Source organism: Embiotoca jacksoni, unplaced genomic scaffold (assembly GCF_022577435.1).
Source record: "Embiotoca jacksoni isolate LCO1_2020_lvr unplaced genomic scaffold, fEmbJac1.0.p SCAF_12, whole genome shotgun sequence".
Taxonomy (NCBI): Eukaryota; Metazoa; Chordata; class Actinopteri; family Embiotocidae; genus Embiotoca; species Embiotoca jacksoni.
The window spans coordinates 11780818-11802172 of NW_027185252.1; the positions used below are offsets into that span (position 1 = coordinate 11780818).

The 21355-nt window shown below is 38.3% G+C and overlaps 1 protein-coding gene across 5 annotated transcripts in view; it reads right to left on the reverse strand.

The window, feature by feature from the left end:
* Positions 1 to 11670: 11670 nt before the first annotated feature.
* khdrbs2 (KH domain containing, RNA binding, signal transduction associated 2) overlaps positions 11671 to 21355 on the reverse strand; it is a 61387-nt gene continuing 51702 nt past the window's right edge. Inside the window, exons 9-13 of one of the 5 annotated variants that reach the window (XM_069144845.1) lie at positions 20905 to 21001; positions 17515 to 17567; positions 15631 to 15719; positions 14488 to 14553; positions 11671 to 11983 (exon numbers count right to left, since the gene is read on the reverse strand). In XM_069144845.1, coding sequence (XP_069000946.1) covers positions 20907 to 21001 — 95 coding nt within the window. In that variant the 3' untranslated portion in view covers positions 11671 to 11983; positions 14488 to 14553; positions 15631 to 15719; positions 17515 to 17567; positions 20905 to 20906. Of the gene's footprint in view, positions 11984 to 14487; positions 14554 to 15630; positions 15725 to 17514; positions 17568 to 18833; positions 21002 to 21355 lie in introns of all 5 variants that reach the window. The other 4 variants (XM_069144846.1, XM_069144843.1, XM_069144842.1 and 1 more) reach the window with 4 other exon arrangements.

Below are 21355 nucleotides of genomic sequence, written 5' to 3' on the forward strand. Positions count from 1 at the left end.
GTACATGTTTTTGAGATGTGCAAGAAAAACCAGCACAAACAAGCAAACTCTTCATGTGGTCAAGAATTGATTTCTGGTTCTTGATGGGAGGCATTACCGAGGCTGCCTTTGGCTCTAAATACTATAGGTGTTATCAGACAACGCGACTGTCCATGAACTTGTTGGCATCGCTCCATTGGTCTAAATCTGGAGATCTACGAGTGTCCATTACTGTCTCTCGGTGACACTGTTTGCTATTGATTGTAACGCCAGATGGAAGCATCGGTTACACTCCCATCAGCATTTTGTTCAATTCTTGTGAAACCTGGCAGTTCTTGTGATAATGCAGTCTGAAGTTGGTCTCTTAAAGGTAATTTAAAAAAAAAAAAAAAAAGTACATGTATATATATATATTGTAAAACAACAATTTATAATCCAGATCTTTCCCGAACACAAAATTAGTCCGGAGATGTAACACCCCTGCCGATTGTAAAATTGGAGGCAAACTTCCTGCAGCTGTATGTAAACCCATCATTATTCCCCTGGGCGTTGTCTCATTAACCTGACAGATGTGTGAGCCGCCACTCATGTGATTAACTCTGCTCACAAACTCTCTTCGCTCTCTCTAAGCTTCACCTGCAGCCATGCTGTCGCTTCGTGTCACGTTGGACAAAACCTCTGAAAGTGGAGAGCTAGCCGCTAAAAACGCGCTCGCTTCGGCACACAAGTTTTAATCTTCCTGGTGAACACCGAGCATCTACCTGAGCCCTCCCCCCCCTGCACTGTGGAGATTCCCCCCGAGATGGGAAGTCCGCATTTACATACTTCACTCTCCAAGCATTTTTCCCGTGAGTGATTTAAGCTTTGAAGACTGAATTCAAGAGATCATACCGCACATTCACATCCGATTGTGGAAAATGACTCGTGTCGTTATTTACAATTACTGTCCATTGCTTGTGTGGATATTGTGGCTGCATTTTACTGTCGGACTGTAGAAATAATTTCGGTATTAGTTCGACCACATTTAGACACTAATATGTTTAAGATTGTATGTAAACTAGGCAATAGCAAGAAAACGATAATGAAACATTGACCTTTAACATCCAAAGTTCATGACAACATATGACCTTTATTGTAAATGAGACATGAAAAAAATATTGGAGGAATAGATTCTTAGAGTTTTTGTGCAATTCTCATTTATATTGTGAGAAAATAAATCTGTGTATTTTCCAAACTGTTGAACTATTCCTTTAAGTTGTCTTACAAAAAAAAAAAAAAAAAAAAAAAAAACGTTAGCAGGTTTAGGCACATTTTTTTGCGCAAATGTTGTTTGCAACATGCTGTCAATAATATATATTAATGGCTGTTTCTCTGATGACGATTCATCCATAATAGATTGTTCCTTAAGATAATGCTGAGAAACGGGCTTGAATTTGAGTGCACATGTCTGCGTTGAATGGCTGCTGTTGCTCCACTGGAGTTTAAAAAAGAAAAAAGGAAGGTCTTCTCACTGCCTCTCACGACCAGTTAAGTGGATTCTGTCACACATATTAAAAAACAAATCTGCAGCAGAGTGTGACACATCAAAGGAGAAGTGGGAAGCAAACCCCCTTGTTAATGGAGGAAATTGTGGGAGCAAGGACTGTGGTATGTTGGGAGGACATAATGGCACTGACAATCAACCAGCCGAGTGCCCGTCTTTTTGGGGGTTTTTTTGTTCGTGCCGGGGGAGTTGGTGGAGACAGAGCACTGGAGCTTGTTGATGCCTCATGAGCTGACACAGAGTTAGCAGTCTGAACAGACGGGAGATACGAATCTGAAAGATTGGGGAGTGTAAGGAACCAGAGTTAAGAGCAATCCCCTGGATTTCCTCTTTGACGTTGATAAATTGAAGAGCCCGAGCTCACAGGAGTCCATCAGATTGCCCCCTTGAGATTGATGGATGCGAAACAAGTTTTGTCCAACCCCCTCCCACCCCCCCTTATTTTCAATATTGATACCCATCTTTAAGAGGTACATCTTGGTAAGTTCTTGCAAGATAAAAGTCTGCTCACGTGCACATCATCAATTCAAATTTGAAACCAACATTTAAAAGAAAAACACACCTGATTTTTTTTTTTTTGTCAGAGCTTAGAGGTTGCTGTTCCCAGAGCCAGACCAGTACAGCTGCTGTGATTTCTTGCCGTCTCCGTGATCTGTTATAGGTAAATTCTGCCAAATGCAATAAAATGGGAATGGTTATGGAACATGCAGAGTTATTAAAAAAAAAAAAAAAAGAACCTCCTAAATGGAAATATCAGTTTTGTTGTGCACATTTATTTCTGGGCTTCTTTGCTTTTTTTCTTTCAGGTGCGCAGGATTTATCATTGTGAGAACAAACTGTCCTTTTGGGCCGTTCAATTTGACACAAACTATTTGCTCCATTAAATAACACCTTCCGTTGAGCATTTATTAAAAAATAAATCATTTTAGAAGTGATCTGTTGGAGAGGGAGAGCGGGGCTGTGAGGGAGAATAGGGAGCTCACCTCTCTCTCTCTCTCTCTCTCAGCTGCAGTGGTTAATCTCTTTCTTGTGGTTCGTAGCTTCAGCACCCTTCGGGGAGCTGGGATTTTTTCACTACTGACATGCATTTTTCATCTTCACAGGATCTCCAGCAACACGAACTGCAGTTTTTCCCAAGCCCCATAATTGTCTGTAGTTTCATGTTTTTGCTTGTGAAGGCCTCACACGTGAGCCGACGTGAGCCGGCGATCTCGGAGTGAGGACAAAAAGATGTTCTTTGGTGACGCCACTGCATAATGTCAACACCTAAAAGGGTTTAGATGGTTTACATACTGACTAGTGAGTCCGAATTTTTGTAATTGCGTTTCATAGGTTTGTCCCCCAGCAACAGAATCTATTTAGTCCTTTCGGCTTATTCAGCACATCAACATTTGCGGATCACAATCAAATCAGACAAACTGGACCTGCAAAATTGACCTTTTTAAAGTAATCCATCATGTGATTACATTCTTGTCCAGATATATTTTCTTTTAAATGCTGATTCATATTTTCTTCCTATTCGCACATCACGGTCAAAAAGTAAGTCTGAAGTGAAGGACTACAAAAAATATGAATTCGAAAATCTCAGAGGGGCTGTGTGCCGCTCCTGAATTGTTACCTTTTATTCGATCCTGAAAAAGATGTGGGATACTTTCACTCGAGACAAAGTGCTAATACAGTCCCATGGGTTGCCACACTGATGAGGTGAAGTCAGTGCAAGCTTGGAATCGATTTCAACAGCTTACTGCAGCAGCCCTTCGGGCATTTTAGCAAAGAAATCCAGCAGTGGAGGAATAATTCAGTAATACCTGAACTGGGACTGTTGAATGTTGTTGATATTAGTTATTATATTTGAATTTTGGTAACATAAAGCCCCGAAACTGGCAAGATGTAGTGAAAGGTTATCAGACAATATATATATATATTTTTTTAAAAACACTGATTAAAATTGGTTGTTCAAAAAAAGCTTTTTAGCTTCTGCTGATTAAATATAATCTCAACTGATTTATATTACTTTTAAATGTTTGCTATTGTACCAGCTCATTTATTTTCCCCCTTGATGTATGTTTCTGTTTTTGTTTTGTTTTTGGTGTTGGCACACAGTAAAACAATTAACAATGCCAAAGATTTTCAGCGCCAAGTAACCCTTCAAAAAGTTAGCCATCTGATGCTACTTTGTTTTAATCTGGCAACACGAGCCATTACACATTATATCATTAACTGAGCTTTGTAAGACTGTCACTGGGTTTAAGTCCTCCACGTCCTGTATTGACCCAATACCAACAGTGTTTTTTAAGCAGGTATCCAACAGCATTTCAAGTCGTGTCCTCAAGATTATAAACACATCCCTTCAAACAGGAATTTTCCCAGATGCCTTCAAAACAGCTGTTGTAAAACATTACTAAAGAAACCCAACCTCGATGTCGATGCTTTGACCAGCTACAGGCCAAATATCCACCCTTCCAAGTAAGATATTTGAAAAGGAAGTTTCAGTGCAAATAAACTCCTTTCTTAAAGAAAACAACGTCTTGGAGGAGTTTCAGTCAGGCTTTAAAGCACTGAAACAGAACTGAAACAGCACTTACTAAAATAATCAGCGACCTTCGACTAAACTGATGAAAGTAAAGTCTCAATTGTAATCCTCTTAGACCTGAGCTCAGTCTTTGCTACGATTGACCGTTATGTCCCGATCAATTGTCTTGAGAAGTTGGTTGGTCTGTCCAACAGTGTCTTAAACTGGTTCAAAACACACATCAAAGGGAGGAAGTTTTACGTCAGCATTGGAGATCAAGTGTCAGAGAAACATGACAGCTGCTGTGGAGTTCGACAGGGAAGCTGACTCGGTCCTTTACTGTTCTCACTTTACATGCTGCCACTGGGGAACATCATTAGAGAGCACAACGTTTGTTTTCATAGTTATGCAGATGATACACAACTGTACATCGCCGCTGAACCAAATGATGATGCAGCTATGCGCTCCCTCACTGAATGTCTTTCAGCAATAAATAAATGGATGAGCCATAATTTACTAAAATTAAACGAGAATAAAACAGAAATCCTCCTTGTCGACCCCAAAACAAAAAGAGAAATCGTAGAAAATGATCTGGGCCAACTAACTCCGAGGGTACGATCAGAGGTAACAACTTGGCGTAATCTTAGACTCTGATTTAAGTTTCAAGGTCCACATTACCAAAGTGACGAAAACGTATTTTTTTCCACCTTAGAAACATCGCCATGGTGCAGCCGTTTATAAATCAGACAAGTGCCGAAAAGTTGATTCATGCCTTCATTTCTCCACTTTTTACTGGCCTACCAAAGAAAACAACAGAGAAACTTCAGCTCATCCAAAACTCTGCAACTCGAGTATTAACCAGAACCAAGAGGAGAGAAAAACATGAGTCCAGTTCTGGCTGCTCTGCACCGGCTGCCTGTAAGGTTAGGTTAGGTTAGGTTAGGTAGTTACTTTATTAATCCCAGAGGGGAAATTTTTTTCGCTACAGCAGCATACAGAAGCAATAAGATAATAATAGAACAATAGAAAAGCAATAAAATAGCAGTAAAAAATATAAAATGCACAGTATATACAGTGCAGTATATATTTATATATATTATATACAATAAGACACGGACTGACTTTAAGCTCCTCCTCCTCACGTACAAAGCTCTTAATGGGCTCGGACCGAGTTACATCTGTAACTCTGGTTAACTATGAGCCTTCAAGAACACTGAGATGATCTGCTGCTGGTTTATTGGAGGTTCCCAGCAACAGCCGAAAGAAAATTGGGGATTCAGTTTTTGTCAGCTATGCTCCAAAGATGTGGAACAAACTACCTGTTAGATATCAGGGAAGCTGCTCAGTTAATACTTTTAAAGAAAGCTCAAAACATATCTCTTTACATTAGCCTTTAACTAGTTACTCTTGAAGCTCTCTTGCACCTGCAATGCGCTTGAACTACTGTGCCTTTAAAATCCATATTGCTTATTTTATACTTTTAACTCTATTTGTGTTTAATTTTATGCATTTTATCTGCTCTTACGCATCTCATTTCTTTTCTATATTTTTAAATGTTCCTTTATATCTGTTTTTCTGTGAAACACTGCATGTAATTATCTTGCTGTAAAGCACTTTGAGCTGCATTTCTTGTATGAAAGGTACTACACAAATAAATTGTATTATTATTATTATTATTATTATTATATCCACAACATAACAATATGAAGTCCAACACTTTTTGCAAATAAAGGGCATGATGTGTTCAAACCTCCAAGCGTTAGATAGCTACTGTAACTTTGCATGCCAGCTAAAATGCTTTAGCTGTTGTTCCAAGATTCACATTCAGTGTATGGACTACCAAAACTGCCCAAATCTAAAATAAATAAAGCAATGACGTACTGGAGTGGGAACAACGCATGCACAGTCGACCTATGTACCCTGATGTCAATGAACAAATAGGCCAAAAGTTAACCCCAGGACACACTTTAAATTACGGTCCTCTCATTTGCATAACAAGGCAGTATTGCATAAAGAAATATAAGAATACACATAAATGATTGGGGAAAATGCAAAGAGAAAATAGTAAATACATGTATTTAAAAATTAAACCAAGCTTAAACAAGTAAATTCAAATATAAATATATTTTGATGTCACCTTTGATCAATTAGTTAATTCTCCATAGGTGACAACATTGATTATGAATTGCGTTCATCAAAGCATCAACCTACAGCAGCGGCCTGTACTTTATAAAAGTTCATGTTATTGCATGTGTTCACGCATTAAATCTGAGTTCAGAGGTGACATGTTAACACTTTCAACAATAGCTGAGGCGCTCAATGATGAACCTGCAGTCACTCTCCCCTTCCCTTCCTGTTGCACAGTCACGTCAGTGATTTACGTTCGCCCGTAGTATGTTAGTGTCCTGCAAAGTGTCCAGTTGTTGACTGTCGGTCATTGTGAAAAGCGCTGACTCCCCTTTGTAGACATATGACATGTTACTTTTTTTGGTGTGAAGAGTTCCCTACAGAAAGTGCAGACTTGTGTGCTCTTCATTAAAGTAGCCATGGACACAAAGACTCAAACATGACCTTGACTGACAATCAACTGCTGAATCAATAGGCAGTTGTTTTTTTGTGCAGTGCTAGATGGATCACGTTGGCCTCTGAGCAACAGTAGCTGTGGGTACTTTTGTCGTACAGATCGAATTCAGCAACTATCTGTTATTTCCTATGCAGCGAAAAGCAATACAATCTAGGCAAAACAGAGACGTCATTGGGGACATCCGTGACTCTGAATCTTGACAGCTACATCGCAGCCACGCCTGATGGAGGCATTTATCCGACGTAGCATCAGCATCTTGCGCTGTAACTCATGGGGGTATGTGCGGTACTCTCATCTTCTTCTCGGCTGTAGGTTGTGTGCTGATTGAGCTTTGCGGTTTCTATGGCTGGATCACCTCACCGGAAATATAGTTTACATTGTGTATGACAGGAGAACAACTGGTTGTGTATTCAGGTTATGACAAGCGGTGTTGAATGAGAAGTAAAATTGTGTTAGGGTTAATATAATAAGCAGCTGCTAAGTGAGGAAATGATGCTCATTTTCACAGAAGATAAAAGGCGAAATATCATTTATATACATTTTTTAAATTTTTAGACTGAAGCCTTTGTGATCCATCACAAGTAGTTTAGAAATTAACGAAACTTTGCCACTTATCATATGGTAGATTTTCAAAGCAAGTCTGGAGCTTAATATTTTACAAACCATAAGTGCCTCTTTTATATTGGTCCAAAACAAACTTGGTCTTTATGAGTCAGACACAATTACAATCACACAAAGTTGTTTGTGTTTTTGTTTTAAATACATGTGTCTAAATAAACTTTTGGTAAATAAGATGTAAAATGAATTATTGTAAAGTACTTATTTAAAAATAATTTAACAGTGTATATACAGTGGGTACGGAAAGTATTCAGACCCCTTTAAATTTTTCACTCTTTGTTTCATTGCAGCCATTTGCTAAAATCAAAAAAGTTCATTTTATTTCTCATTAATGTACACTCAGCACCCCATCTTGACAGAAAAAAACAGAAATGTAGAAATTTGTGCAAATTTATTAAAAAAGAAAAACTGAAATATCACATGGTCATAAGTATTCAGACCCTTTGCTGTGACACTCATATTTAACTCACATGCTGTCCATTTCTTCTGATCCTCCTTGAGATGGTTCTACTCCTTCATTGGAGTCCAGCTGTGTTTAATTAAACTGATTGGACTTGATTAGGAAAGGCACACACCTGTCTATATAAGACCTTACAGCTCACAGTGCATGTCAGAGCAAATGAGAATCATGAGGTCGAAGGAACTGTCCAAGGAGCTCAGAGACAGAATTGTGGCAAGGCACAGATCTGGCCAAGGTTACAAAATAATTTCTGCAGCACTCAAGGTTCCTAAGAGCACAGTGGCCTCCATAATCCTTAAATGGAAGAAGTTTGGGACGACCAGAACTCTTCCTAGACCTGGCCATCCAGCCAAACTGAGCAATCGTGGGAGAAGAGCCTTGGTGAGAGAGGTAAAGAAGAACCCAAAGATCACTGTGGCTGAGCTCCAGAGATGCAGTAGGGAGATGGGAGAAAGTTCCACAAAGTCAACTATCACTGCAGCCCTCCACCAGTCGGGGCTTTATGGCAGAGTGGCCCGACGGAAGCCTCTCTTCAGTGCAAGACATATGAAAGCCCGCATAGAGTTTGCCAAAAAAAACATGAAGGACTCCCAGACTATGAGAAATAAGATTCTCTGGTCTGATGAGACCAAGATTGAACTTTTTGGCGTTAATTCTAAGCGGTATGTGTGGAGAAAACCAGGCACTGCTCATCACCTGCCCAATACAATCCCAACAGTGAAATGTGGTGGCAGCATCATGCTATGGGGGTGTTTTTCAGCTGCAGGGACAGGACGACTGGTTGCAATTGAAGGAAAGATGAATGCGGCCAAGTACAGAGATATCCTGGAAGAAAACCTCTTCCAGAGTGCTCTGGACCTCAGACTGGGCCGAAGGTTCACCTTCCAACGAGACAATGACCCGAAGCACACAGCTAAAATAACAAAGGAGTGGCTTCGGAACAACTCTGTGACCATTCTTGACTGGCCCAGCCAGAGCCCTGACCTAAACCCAATTGAGCATCTCTGGAGAGACCTGAAAATGGCTGTCCACCAACGTTCACCATCCAACCTGACGGAACTGGAGAGGATCTGCAAGGAAGAATGGCAGAGGATCCCCAAATCCAGGTGTGAAAAGCTTGTTGCATCATTCCCAAGAAGACTCATGGCTGTACTAGCTCAAAAGGGTGCTTCTACTCAATACTGAGCAAAGGGTCTGAATACTTATGACCATGTGATATTTCAGTTTTTCTTTTTTAATAAATTTGCACAAATTTCTACATTTCTGTTTTTTTCTGTCAAGATGGGGTGCTGAGTGTACATTAATGAGAAATAAAATGAACTTTTTTGATTTTAGCAAATGGCTGCAATGAAACAAAGAGTGAAAAATTTAAAGGGGTCTGAATACTTTCCGTACCCACTGTACAATGCGGTTTTGTTTGAATCAGTTTCAAAAGTGATATTTTACACACTAGCACAGTATCACAGCCTTGACACTAATATTATACTAAATCAGATTTGGCACATATAGGCCTATAATATAGACACTCACTGGCCACTTTATTAGGTACACCTTGCTAGTACCGGGTTGGACCCCCTTTTCCCTTCAGAACTGCCATTATTCTTCATGGCATAGATTCAACATGTTTCTGGAAACATTCCTCCGAGATTTTTGTCCATATTGACATGACAGCATCACGCAGTTGCTGCAGATTTGTCGGCTGTACATCCATGATGCGAATCTCCCATTCCACCACATCCCAAAGGTTCTATTGGATTGACATGTGGTAACTGTGGAAACCGTTGGAGCACGGTGATTTCATTGTCATGTTCAAGAAACCAGTTTGAGATGATTTGAGCTTTGTGACATGACGCGTTATCCTGCTAGAAGTAGCCATCAGAAGATGGTACACTGGGATGGACATGGTCAGCAACAGTACTCAGGTTGCCTCTGGCGTTTAAACGATGCTCAATTGGTGCTAAGGTGCCCAAAGTGTGCCACGAAAATATCCCCCACACCATTACACCACCACCACCAGACTGAACCGTTGATACAAGGCAGGGTGGATCCATGCTTTCATGTTGTTTACATCAAATTCTGACCCGACCATCTGAATGTCGCAGCAGAAATTGAGACTCATCAGACCAGGCAATGTTTTTCCATTCTTCTATTGTCCAATTTTGGTGAGCCCGTGCGAACTGTGGCCGGTGAGTGTACATGCCTGATCCTGTTAGAATTTGATGGAAAACATGTATAAGCTACAGATCACCTGCCTTTATTAGCAAATATATTGAGACACATAAACACCTGATCCTGTTAACCTGTGCATTTTTCATCTGCAGCAGCTCAGTTGCCAAGGAAATAGTATGTTTATTCATATTTGTAATCTACATGTGGAGATGTATTTAGCAGATTATATCTGCATTATTCATGAAAAAAACTCATTTGGGAGAGATTCAGACTCCACTGTTTATTTGAAGGCATTTTTTTAGAGAACTGTTTCAGTTTTCCTTGAAAGGGACTCGAGAAAGTTCACACTGAGCCCAAACCACTCAAAAATCACAGTAATGAATGTATCTTTTTGTTTTTTTCAAATGGAATATTATGTTTTATGGGGAACTTAGTTTTGTTTAGTTCTTACAAATGGAAACCTACATCCTGCAAAACATGTTGTGCATCCAACCGTCGCTATATTTGGGAAGACGTTTTGTATACTCAATGTTTTCATCAGTAGAAAACAGTTAGTGAAATTCACTTGCTGCTTAGTTTATCCACACGCACAGCACGACACAACATGTCAAAACTCATCATCTCTCTAAAAATAGCTCTAATGAGCCAGGGGGGAGGCTTTTGTACAAAAGGGAGCTAAGATCAGATATAGAAGTGTGTCTACTCCAGCACATCATTTCCTAAAAACTGCAGCTCCAGCTATACGTCCTCACCTTCTGTCACATGCCTCAGAGCCCAGCCAGCTGCCCCAAGGGAAACAACATAGGAATCATTCAAATATATCCAGGACCCTGACTCTGCACAGCATTTTTATCACAAGTGCTATACTGGTGAGGAAGCCCGTTTAGACTCTGGTGATTATAAGCCCTCATTTTCTATTCTGGCTCATCAAGCAGCTGTCTAAACAGAGCTGAGTTTGCTCAGGTACCCGTCCCTGGCTGTGGAAGATGCTGTGTGTTCGAGTTATTACCATGCAGTGTTTTGCATCATTGAACATTTCTGGGTATTCGCCTAGATCCTGACCCACTTTGGTGTCTTTGTGTTTCCAATATTTGGATCAAGTGATATCGAGGAAGATGAACGCCGTGCTGTCTGACAGGCTGTGTGGAGTGGATGTCATGGAGCAAATGAATTAAACAAATGCCAGAATCAGGGGTGGATGTTTTGATGAAATGAGTCGGCTATACAATTGAGCAGATTCGTGAAATCCCTTCCCACCCGAAAAAGATAAGAAATGGATGATCTCCTGCATCAAATCTGACTCGCCAGCCCTGCGAGCTGTTCAAGTTGAACACATTGTGAGAAGCTGCGATGTGTTTACGAAGCCATCGATTTATTGTTCTGTAAATGAAATATGAACACACAAATTGAGAGAGAAGACAGTCATGAACATTTATTTGCACAGTAGGAAGCTCACATTGCCTCTATCAATGTCGAGCATTAATCACTGAGTACCATATGTAGAGCTGCAGACAGCACCATTCATTATGACCACCGCTCACAAACGGGACACGAGGTGAGCTGTGACTGGATGCTGAGGTAGAGTCCGGCGGCAGTGACGGGTCGGGCTCATAAAGGAGCTCTGACATTTGGCCGGAGCGCCAGCAGTGGGCTCGACTTGCTTAATGAACTAACATGTTCATGTTGGCAGCACTGAGTAACCATTTATTAATGAGCTGGGAACAGACACAGGATGCGCTGGGGTTGGTAATGACAGCAGCCTGCCAAATGACAACACCTCTCAACTAAAATAAGGTGCAGTCATGTTGAGATTTTCTTGAATATTTTACTTTTAGCTTGACGCAATAACAGACAAAAATAAAAAAAATATTATAATGCTGAATCTGCGCAGAAGACACAATATGCTAAAAACACATTTTTAACACCATAAACTGTTTTTTTTCTGCTACAAACACTGCATTGACTCCCCCTTGTGTAGATTTTGGTTGAAATAAATATTTGCAAACCTGAGGACATTTTTTACAGTTCAAGTATATCACACTCAGATGTTTGAGCACAATTTTAAAGTTTTATTGTCCACCAGGAATGTGGCTTGTTGTCTTCATAGCACTTAATAACCTGTAACACAAAGAAAGCAGAGATGTAGTACACTGAAAACCAAAGAAAAGTGAAAAATAACTTCATATATTGACAAGGATGGTTTGACATTTTGGGAAACATAAATACTTACTTTTTTCCTGAGGTTTAGATGAAAAGAGATTGTAGACAGCTGGATAAGCTCTGCCCACTTTAAAATAAATAAATAAATAAATTCCACCCACTACCACCTCTAAATCTTACTAATTAACACTTTTTCTTTGTTTGTTTAAACCTTATAAAAGAATGTAAAAATCTGTTTTCTTATATTACATGATGGACTATTTCTTGTTAATTAAACCATCTCCTTTCTGATATGAAAGGGGTATAGATCTTCTCATCCTGACTTTTGGTAAGACAACAAATAAGCATATTTCCCAACATGTCAAACTATTCCTCCCAATCTACACAATAACGTGTAAAACTATAGCGTGTTGTCATGTGTCTCAATTGATTCTGATTTGTATGACAAATGACACTTGTGTCCTTGGTATTCCGCTGTTTGTATATCCAGCGAGCCTTTGAGCCCCGAGTCTGACATTTTGGCTCGGTGTGCATCAAATGCAGTACGGTAATTCCCCTCGATCCACTGACTGTCTCTTTATGAATCCCCCAGTATAATCAGTCAACACGCGTCTGACATCCAGGGTGACGTTTTGTATGGAGATGCAGCTTTTAGCCGGAGACAATCAGCTCGTCCTTGAGATGGATATGGAAGGAGATCGACCTCCTCATTCTCACCTAGACCTTTTCAAATGAGCTTTTATTGTCTTGTTAAAAACAAATAGGTGCAATTATTCGAGAAAATAAGAATCTGTGTTTGGGAGTTGGCTGGAAAGAGAGTGCAGCCATCATTTATGTGTTCTCATAACCACTGACAGAATTAGTGAGTACAGAGTGTTGCATATCAGAGGGTTTCTCTCACTCTGTCACAGCCAGTCTGCACCCATAAGCAGATGGTATCATTACATGACTGCAGAATGTGTTGGTATCAGCTCAAGCTGTGCAAGGTCTATTTTCAATCATACATCTTTGTGATTATTTTCCAGTTTAATTACAAAGTCACTGATAAAACTTCCAGAGTAACATTAAGTACAATAGTTTGATAATTCAGTACAATATTTTGGGTAATGAGAAGACGTGTGCCTGTGCCTTTCTCACATTTGTCATATCATAGAACTATGAAGCCACCACCAGCAATCTTAGCATAGAGATGGGACAGGAGGAAACAGCTGGCTTGTTTCTTTCCAAAGGGAACAATAAGACTACTAATTAATAGGTCATGTCTCATTTGTTTAATCAAAAAAAACTAACTACACAAATAATGTAGTACTCAGGTTACGCTGGATGCGTTATGTGTTGGACTCTGTCTTGGCTTAGAGAAGTCTGTCTATTTTTTTCAGTCAGACTCACTGTTTTCTACCTGTTTCCAGTCTTTCTGCTAAGCTCAGCTAACCAGCTGCTGGCTGTAGCTCCATATTTAGAGATTGGAAGTGATCAAATTGTCTAACTTTTGGCAAGAAAGCGATCAAGTGTTTCAAAAACAATTCCCAGTTTTGTCCAAACCATCTTTTGGCCTTTGTTACCAAAAATTAACATTACTGTTCTCATTACATTCATTTCTGAGAATGGTGAATGCAAGCTCTGATGAAAACATTGTTGTAGGGGTCCACTGGTCAAGGAAATTTATATTTTCAAATGTCATTTGGACAGTCCAACATTAAATTTACAATCTCGAACATCTCTATTTTGTTCTCTTTGGTGACACCTACGGCAATAAGTGGTCATCGCAGCTGTGTTTTTGGACTTCACTTCCCCGAGATCAAAAGTGTCACCTGTGTGACATCAGTCAGTTGTCAGTTTAAGAGTGAGTTGAAAAGCGAACCTATTGCATTAGCTCTGCACTACCCTCGCTGGCAGAAAACGTGTCACTAACTGTGCTCTGCTTGAGATTTTTCCTGGGAATGTCACAACGCACACTGAGCTCGTTCAGTTTGTTAATACAGCAAATGCAAGGGCTTTCATCAGTGATCTAGAACCTCAATCACCCTTTTGTTACCTCATTTGGCGATAGGTGGTGACTTAACTGACATTTATTTTACTGAAAATCTTTGAAATTATCACACTAACTTTAATGTCGAAACAGATTATTTGTGGGCCTTCATGAATGGCAGTATAAATGGCTATGACCTAAAAAAAAAAATCTATTATCGTTCACATAGCAGAACTTTAATCTGTGTAAAACAGCTTTGTATACAGTGATATGTCAAATGTGACCAGCCAGCACATTTAATATGACATTAAGATCGCCAAAATGAAAAAGGAGTTATTTGTTGTTAAAAAATACTGGATACGGATGATAAAAGTGTTTCCAACAAAACTCTCAAGTGTTTCCACGAAATGGTAAAACGCTGCCTTCTGCCAGAATTTTCTTTTGAATAAAGATCAAATCAACTCTAACAAAGTAACTGATGATATACCATCACCTCTTTATCTGTGGGTCATTCTTCAGTCGCTGCCATCATGTTTCATCATGTTATCTCCAAATTTATCTGTGTACAGTAAAAACAAGTTAACACAGGTAGAATCTACCTTTACTTTTTCACAGGAACAGATGCTTAAGTGAGTATCTACTAAATAGACTAATGTGTATTCTATTAAAAGTGTTTTGACTGCATGAGCGGTGTTGCCAAAGGTGATAAACTTGGCAAACCAACAAAACAAACAGCTGCCGTTTTTTTTTTTTATTGCGCCCAAGGCTGCAGCCCAGCCCTGTCTAATGGACAAGAATCACCGTGGATCCATGTGTGGACTAATGGCAAAGAGATGTGATGACAGCTGCAAAGTCTTTAAGCACCTTAAACTCCATTCTTTGTGCTAAACCATAAATAATTGTACAAAGAGTAATGATCCTTTTTTAAAAAATAAAAAAAAAAATCCCTTCTGTAATCTGAATGTGAGAGGAGTTTAATCAGTGGCATTCACTTTAAGAAATGCATCAACATCCGTGGCAGGCGGTGGGATTTCGGCTCTTGGCCGGTTTCGAGCTGGCGGCAAGATTATTATGAAAATGGATCCAAGAGCGCTTCTGGCAAGGACTGCATGAACTTCATTGGCATACAAAGAGTTTCCAGCAACACTGATCACTTCCAACTCATAGGTGCAGATAAACATGAGCGTTAGCTTTAAGAAACAAATCCCAGAGCAATCTCTCAAGAGGTGGAATTATGAAATTATATTTGTGACCATTTACTTTATTTTCAGTTACAACTATTTATTCTTGGCAGTTTCATAACGGCTGTACTTAAAGCAAACCGAAACTTGGATTTAATGAAAGACAGAAATCCCTCCAATTGGTGCAGTCTTACCAGCATTATAGCCATGTTCCCTTGATGTCCTTTCTGCATAATGTTTTCGACAGATTCATTCTTTAAATAGCTCACAGCTAATTTACTATAATGTTAGCCTGGGAAAAATGACCCTGAAAAATATCCTGCATGACAACGTGATCCATTCACAAACTGCAAGCTATAGAAGTCTTTTTAATTTTCTATTAGGCTGAAACAATAAGTCATCGCGAAAACTGTACGTAGCTCTTTAGTTAGGTGCTGTACCGAGTTAATACCTACCGGGCTACTTTCCTGACTGATGAAGGACCCGAACATGCCTGATGGCTGACTACAGTCTTCAGTCCTGTGGGAGCTGGTTTCTGTGCCTTCTGCTCTGAAAAGAAGCACAAGTATAAGTAGACAATGGGATTTTGCAAAAAGGCAACGGGAGCATGATTTGAGTCACGTTACACTGCTGCAGAGTGAGAAGACCGTATATCCCAATAAAACAATGTCGTACAATACGGCTGAACTTCGTCAACAGTGTTGCTCTTTTAGAAATAACTCAACTCACGATATATAACTAATTTTGACCCCCATATGGGAGGTAAAATAACTTCTTTTTTTTTTTAAATATACTTTGTTTTTCAGGCAACTGGCCTATTTTTATATGCTATAAAAAAACAAGTCTTAGTTTGACTGAAGTATTTTTTCATATCAGTAATGATCGTATTGTATGACTTATGATTAACTGGCATTTGAGCACGCTTTTTTCTGGCTGTTTACAACTTTATTTTTAAAACCTGGTTGATCTGATGTTGCTGTGATGTTAAATGTTGTGAGACAAGTTGAAGGTCTTACCCACAGCGCTGTTAATAATTAAAACATATTACAGCAGTGAGCCAGACAGTGAGAGGGAGTTTTAATTCAAACTGTGCTTTCCTCCAAGGTGTCAAATAATCAGGTGTGCAGAGATTCTTTCTAATAATATCATTGCGTGTGTAACAAATGAACAATCTCAACTAACTGCAGTCTCACTGCTAAAATCGCTCTTATAGCAATTTTTCACCATATAAACAACCATTGATGCTATATCTTGAATTGGGATAGTTTGCTCATGAATCTTGTTGTGCATTATCAGCACAAGTGTGCAATTAAGGTGTTCGGCCTTATATCTGTTTTCAAAAAGGAGTGCAGCTTTGGAAAAAAAAATGTCAGTAGAGTATGAGGAATTGTGAATAGGTCAGCAGCTTTCTGGCCATCGGGATTAGGTGTAACTATATTTGCAAATCTAAAACAACAGTTGTAGTGAAGAAATGCACACGCAATGATACAATAAGATTATTACTGAATACCAGAAAGGAAATGTGCAAATTACCAGTCCAAAAGAAATAAAAGCTTGCAGGATTTACAGAAGATAAATATTATTGTTGTTTACTGTCCCTTGGTTTCTGCAACCTCGTAGCTTCTCCCGTTGCACTTCTCTACATGTATAATTAATCTCAAAATCTAGCCGGCCACAGAACTGAAACATATTTCTCCCCAAGCCAATCTCATATAGTTACCCCACTGCTGTTCTTCCAATCAGATGATTAATCATTCCTAATTACATTGCAGTTTTAGAAAGATTTTGCTTCCGTTACCTCTTTTGTTTTTATTATTTGAATTGCATGTCTGTGCTTTATTGTGTTTTTAATGAACTGTCAAAGTCTTAAAATCTGTAAAACGTACAGTTCATGTAACTGAGCTTTAAAAGTGAATTCATGAGAGCGTGCAGTGAGCTAGAAATTATATCTGAATCTTTCATGAAAAGTGTGACAGTGAGCCACAAAAAAATCTTGTTCTTAATCACAAAACGTACTAAATGGGCATACTGTATTTTATATTAGTTTGTAAACTGATTCAACATTGAAATGAACACTCAACCATCAACATAGTGTTTTTTTGTTGTTGTTTGTTTTAAACTTTTTGAATTATGACTCAAAGTAAGCATTTCAAGGCTTTGCTAATGTGACTGAGGCCAAATTAACAAAACATGTTAACTATGTCTCGTTTAAGTGTTAAAAGTAAGTGTGAATCACTTCTGACAACTAATGTCCTCAACAAACTTGACTGGAAGTACTGTAATTTACATATACAGAGACAGCTGTGACAGTGTGACTACATCCTTCTCCATCCACTCACCTGTTATGTTCTTCTCCACTTTGACCAAATCACACTTCAGTGTGTTTCATTATCTATAGGGAAGAACAAAACATTGTTAGAAAGAATCTACTAATCCTATGTTTCATCAATAATAACATGTATAGAGTCACAGGCTGCATGCAATGTAATAATATCAGTCCCTCCAGGATTTTGCAGTTTCCTGTGATTGTTGTGATCAGAAGACTTGATTTTTTTTTTCTTAAAAATTTCTATGCAATATGTAGAATTTTGGGGGATTTTTTTGCAGTAAAATTTCAGAAACTGACAAAAATTTCAAGTCAAGTCAATATTACTACCTAATAAAGAAAGTCATATGTAAGCCTCATTATTTCTTATGATAATTAACATACACTGTGTACATATCACAGAAATATCTCTAAATATTTGAGTTCTCATCTTTCTACATTTTTTTTAAACTAAAAAAACGTTGGCTCAAGTGACATAACTATACAGTCTGTGATTGAAATTTAGAACATACATCTCTAAAAATAAGTGCTTTATTGCTTTTTAAGTCATTTTAATTGTACATATACATTATGCACAAAAACAGAGTGCAATCTCTTACAACTGTAACGTTGTATAAAATCATGTGATTTACTACATGTGATTCCATTGATACAAGAAAGTATGACGATTGACAGCCTAATTCTCATAAAACCACATTTCCCATAAATACAGTTTAGAATTTTTTTTTTCAGGTCAACCAGCATGTGGTTTGTTTTGATGATGAGATGAGAGGTTGAAGAGCCTCACTGACAATACATGAGGAGTTATTTTGTTGATGAAGCAAGGTTTTATGAGAAGGCTGTGCTGTAATTCCTTCAACATAGCCTCTATTGAGTGGGATACCTTTACTGCAAAGAAATCACGTAACTTTCCTAAAATGGCACACTCTCACAAATATTGTGGAGATTTGTTTAATTCGCATTAATTATTACCGTTACAATTTCCTGGAGTAACTGTAATATGTATACAATGTATAGCACACAATAGTCATTATGTTCCATCACTGTGAAAAAAGTAAACCAATTCAAGGCATTAAAATATGAAATTTTAAGAAGAATTTATTTATATCACTGATGTGATGTTTAGTTTGCCGAACATTATTTTAGTGTCTTTTATTAAAATGTATTCTGTCTTTAATCACAGTTTAGCGGAATTCCTTATGGATCTAGTTAGAGATGGGAAGGGATTTTAATTCAGAAGTGCATTTATTTGGGGTTAAAATGGGCAGGTTTACTTTTTTTTAAGTGGAAGTTAGCATTTGATGATTAAATTACGATTATTGTTTGGGTTACCTGCTTAGTGTTTAGTCTTCCCTTCAGTCCAGTGATCTACGCTCTTAATGAGAGTCAGGCTTCAGGTGTACTAATCACAAAAGAGAACTCAAATCGCTACGTGGACTTCACCTTTGATATTTAAAGCACGGAAAAGTACAGTGCATATACAGTTTTCTCAGGTTAAATGACAGAAATGCAGACAGAAGTTAGCAGAGACATTGATGAGCTGCAGCTAATATATGAGGACTTCTTACCTCTATAAACTCCATATCATTCTCAGAGACAATCAGTGTCTGTTTAATGATGTAAAACCTCTGAGAATGGATTAGGAAAAGAAATGTATTAAATTCTAAATAAAAAAGTGAAAAAATGTTGAAGGACGATTGGCCAAGAATATGAATTATTTAACAAATGATTCATTTGGGACAGGTTGGACTTTCTTTATGGAACGAGTTAGCTGTTACCTGAAAGCAGATATTAAGTTTTAGAAACAAGAAAAGTTGACAAAACTGCAGAAAAAAATACCAATTTATAGCTAAATAGGCTCCTATTTAGAAAGTCTTACACACTGTGTTGAGGTTTATGTTGTTTTTATTAAATGCTTATGTACAAATACAGATTACACACAGAACATATATAAATTACACACTGTACATTGCTGACTGCTTTCAACCCAAATAAAAAAATAATAATGCGTTTTGCACGATCACGATCTCACATCATTGTGTTTCATTTAAAATCACAAAACCTATTGGGTAGCTTTTGTCTGTGGCATCATCTAACTTTCATATAGCAATCAGATCTGGGAAAACCTGGGGATTGATTGAGATTTCTTAACATAATTTTTTTTTTTATAAGAAACATTTATTCCTTTATAGATGCTCTCCATTCAGGTTTTCAATTCTCCGTCAAAGATTGGTTTCCATTTATTGCATTTAATGGAGTTTATCATGTTATTTTGTGTTCAGGGTAGCGTGTGGTTGTCCGGTAATGTGTTGCCATAATAATGATTTTTGCAAATCAAGCAACAGTTGAAATTAAACGGGAAGCAAAGTGTCTGCAGATCAGTATTGGTCTTCAAGAGACGAATTAACCACAAAACTGCCTCTGATTTCTTCTTGCGAAGCCAAATAATGAATACATTTGAGGAGAAAAAAATGCCCTGAGGGAAGTCAGACGGAATCTCGCAAAAGTTTTCTTGGAAATTATAAGGTTTGAAAAGATTTACTTAAATCAGACTGAGCCTACAGCCACACCAATAAGTGAACTGTGGAGAAAGGTTAAAGGTTGGAAAAATATATATTTTTTAATTTGAAGTGAGCATCACATTTGCTCCACCGTTCTGGCTAGTTAAAGACTAACCCTGCCTGCAAAGTCATTTTGGTTGACTCCCAAGAAGCTAGGTAAAGTTTACAGGCCATTTTCCAAATTAGTAAAAACTCTCAAAAGTTTTTGAATAACTATTTGAACAAACTTGGCAAAAACAGCAAAATGTATTTCTTCCTGGAGAAACGTTTTTTGCACACCTGCAGGGTTGGTATTTGGGGACAATTTAAACATAATCAAAAATTTGATGTTTGCTTGTTTTATGTGTCTAAAAGTGTCATAGTGCGCAACAACTGACATAGCATTATGGGATTTTTCTCCTTTCTGACAACCACGAGAATTTATGGATATCAAGACTACAAATAAAACCCAACAAAGATGTAAAATATATTACCTTTAAAGACAACAAATGGAAACCAATTTGTCACAATCATAAAAATAACCTTCAAGAAAAAAATCTGCAGTTTAATATGAAAACAAAAATCTGAAATAACCACCATTTTGGGGGGTAGAGCAACCTTCCTCTCGATATAAGACCATGTTAAATGTCTCTTTTTATTTCCTCTTTAAAAGACAAAAGTCCCAATCCTGTAGGAATAGAAACATACTGCAATAATGTTGTGGATTTATGTGCTTTATTGGGTTATTTTTTTTTTTCAATTTCTGAAGGAGCTGGGCAAAAAACTTCATGTTACAACATTTTATGAGGAATTTTTAAAAAATTATAAATATTAGGGGATTGGATGTCACATATCTGGAGCACCTTCAGTATCTGCCATAGGGATGTTTTCTGTAGCCCCCTCTTGTCAGCCGTAAAACTGGGGCTTTGTGACTGGGTCGGGTAGTCGCCCACTCCTCCTCTGCAAAAACAGTTAAAATACACAGTAGAAAGCTGCTGCATTCACTGTGGCGAGGTATTGTTTACTGTACTCTCACAATCCATTTCACCAAACACAAGAAAGTTCAGGCGAGCAAATTATATCCCAGGTGGGGGTTTCTCTTCACAGAAAATTAATTTCATAAACTCCCTGCCCTCTGTTGGACCAATACTGAGATCTGACTGTCAGCAGCTCTTTCCATAGAGCCAAATTACATAAAGATGGCCACCTCTGCTGCATGGCACATTGCCCTGCTTCCAAATAAGAAAGTGTTTATGAAGCAGAAAATCAAATCATTGCCCCCTTGGTTTTGGTTTGGTCCGACCTCAACACCCC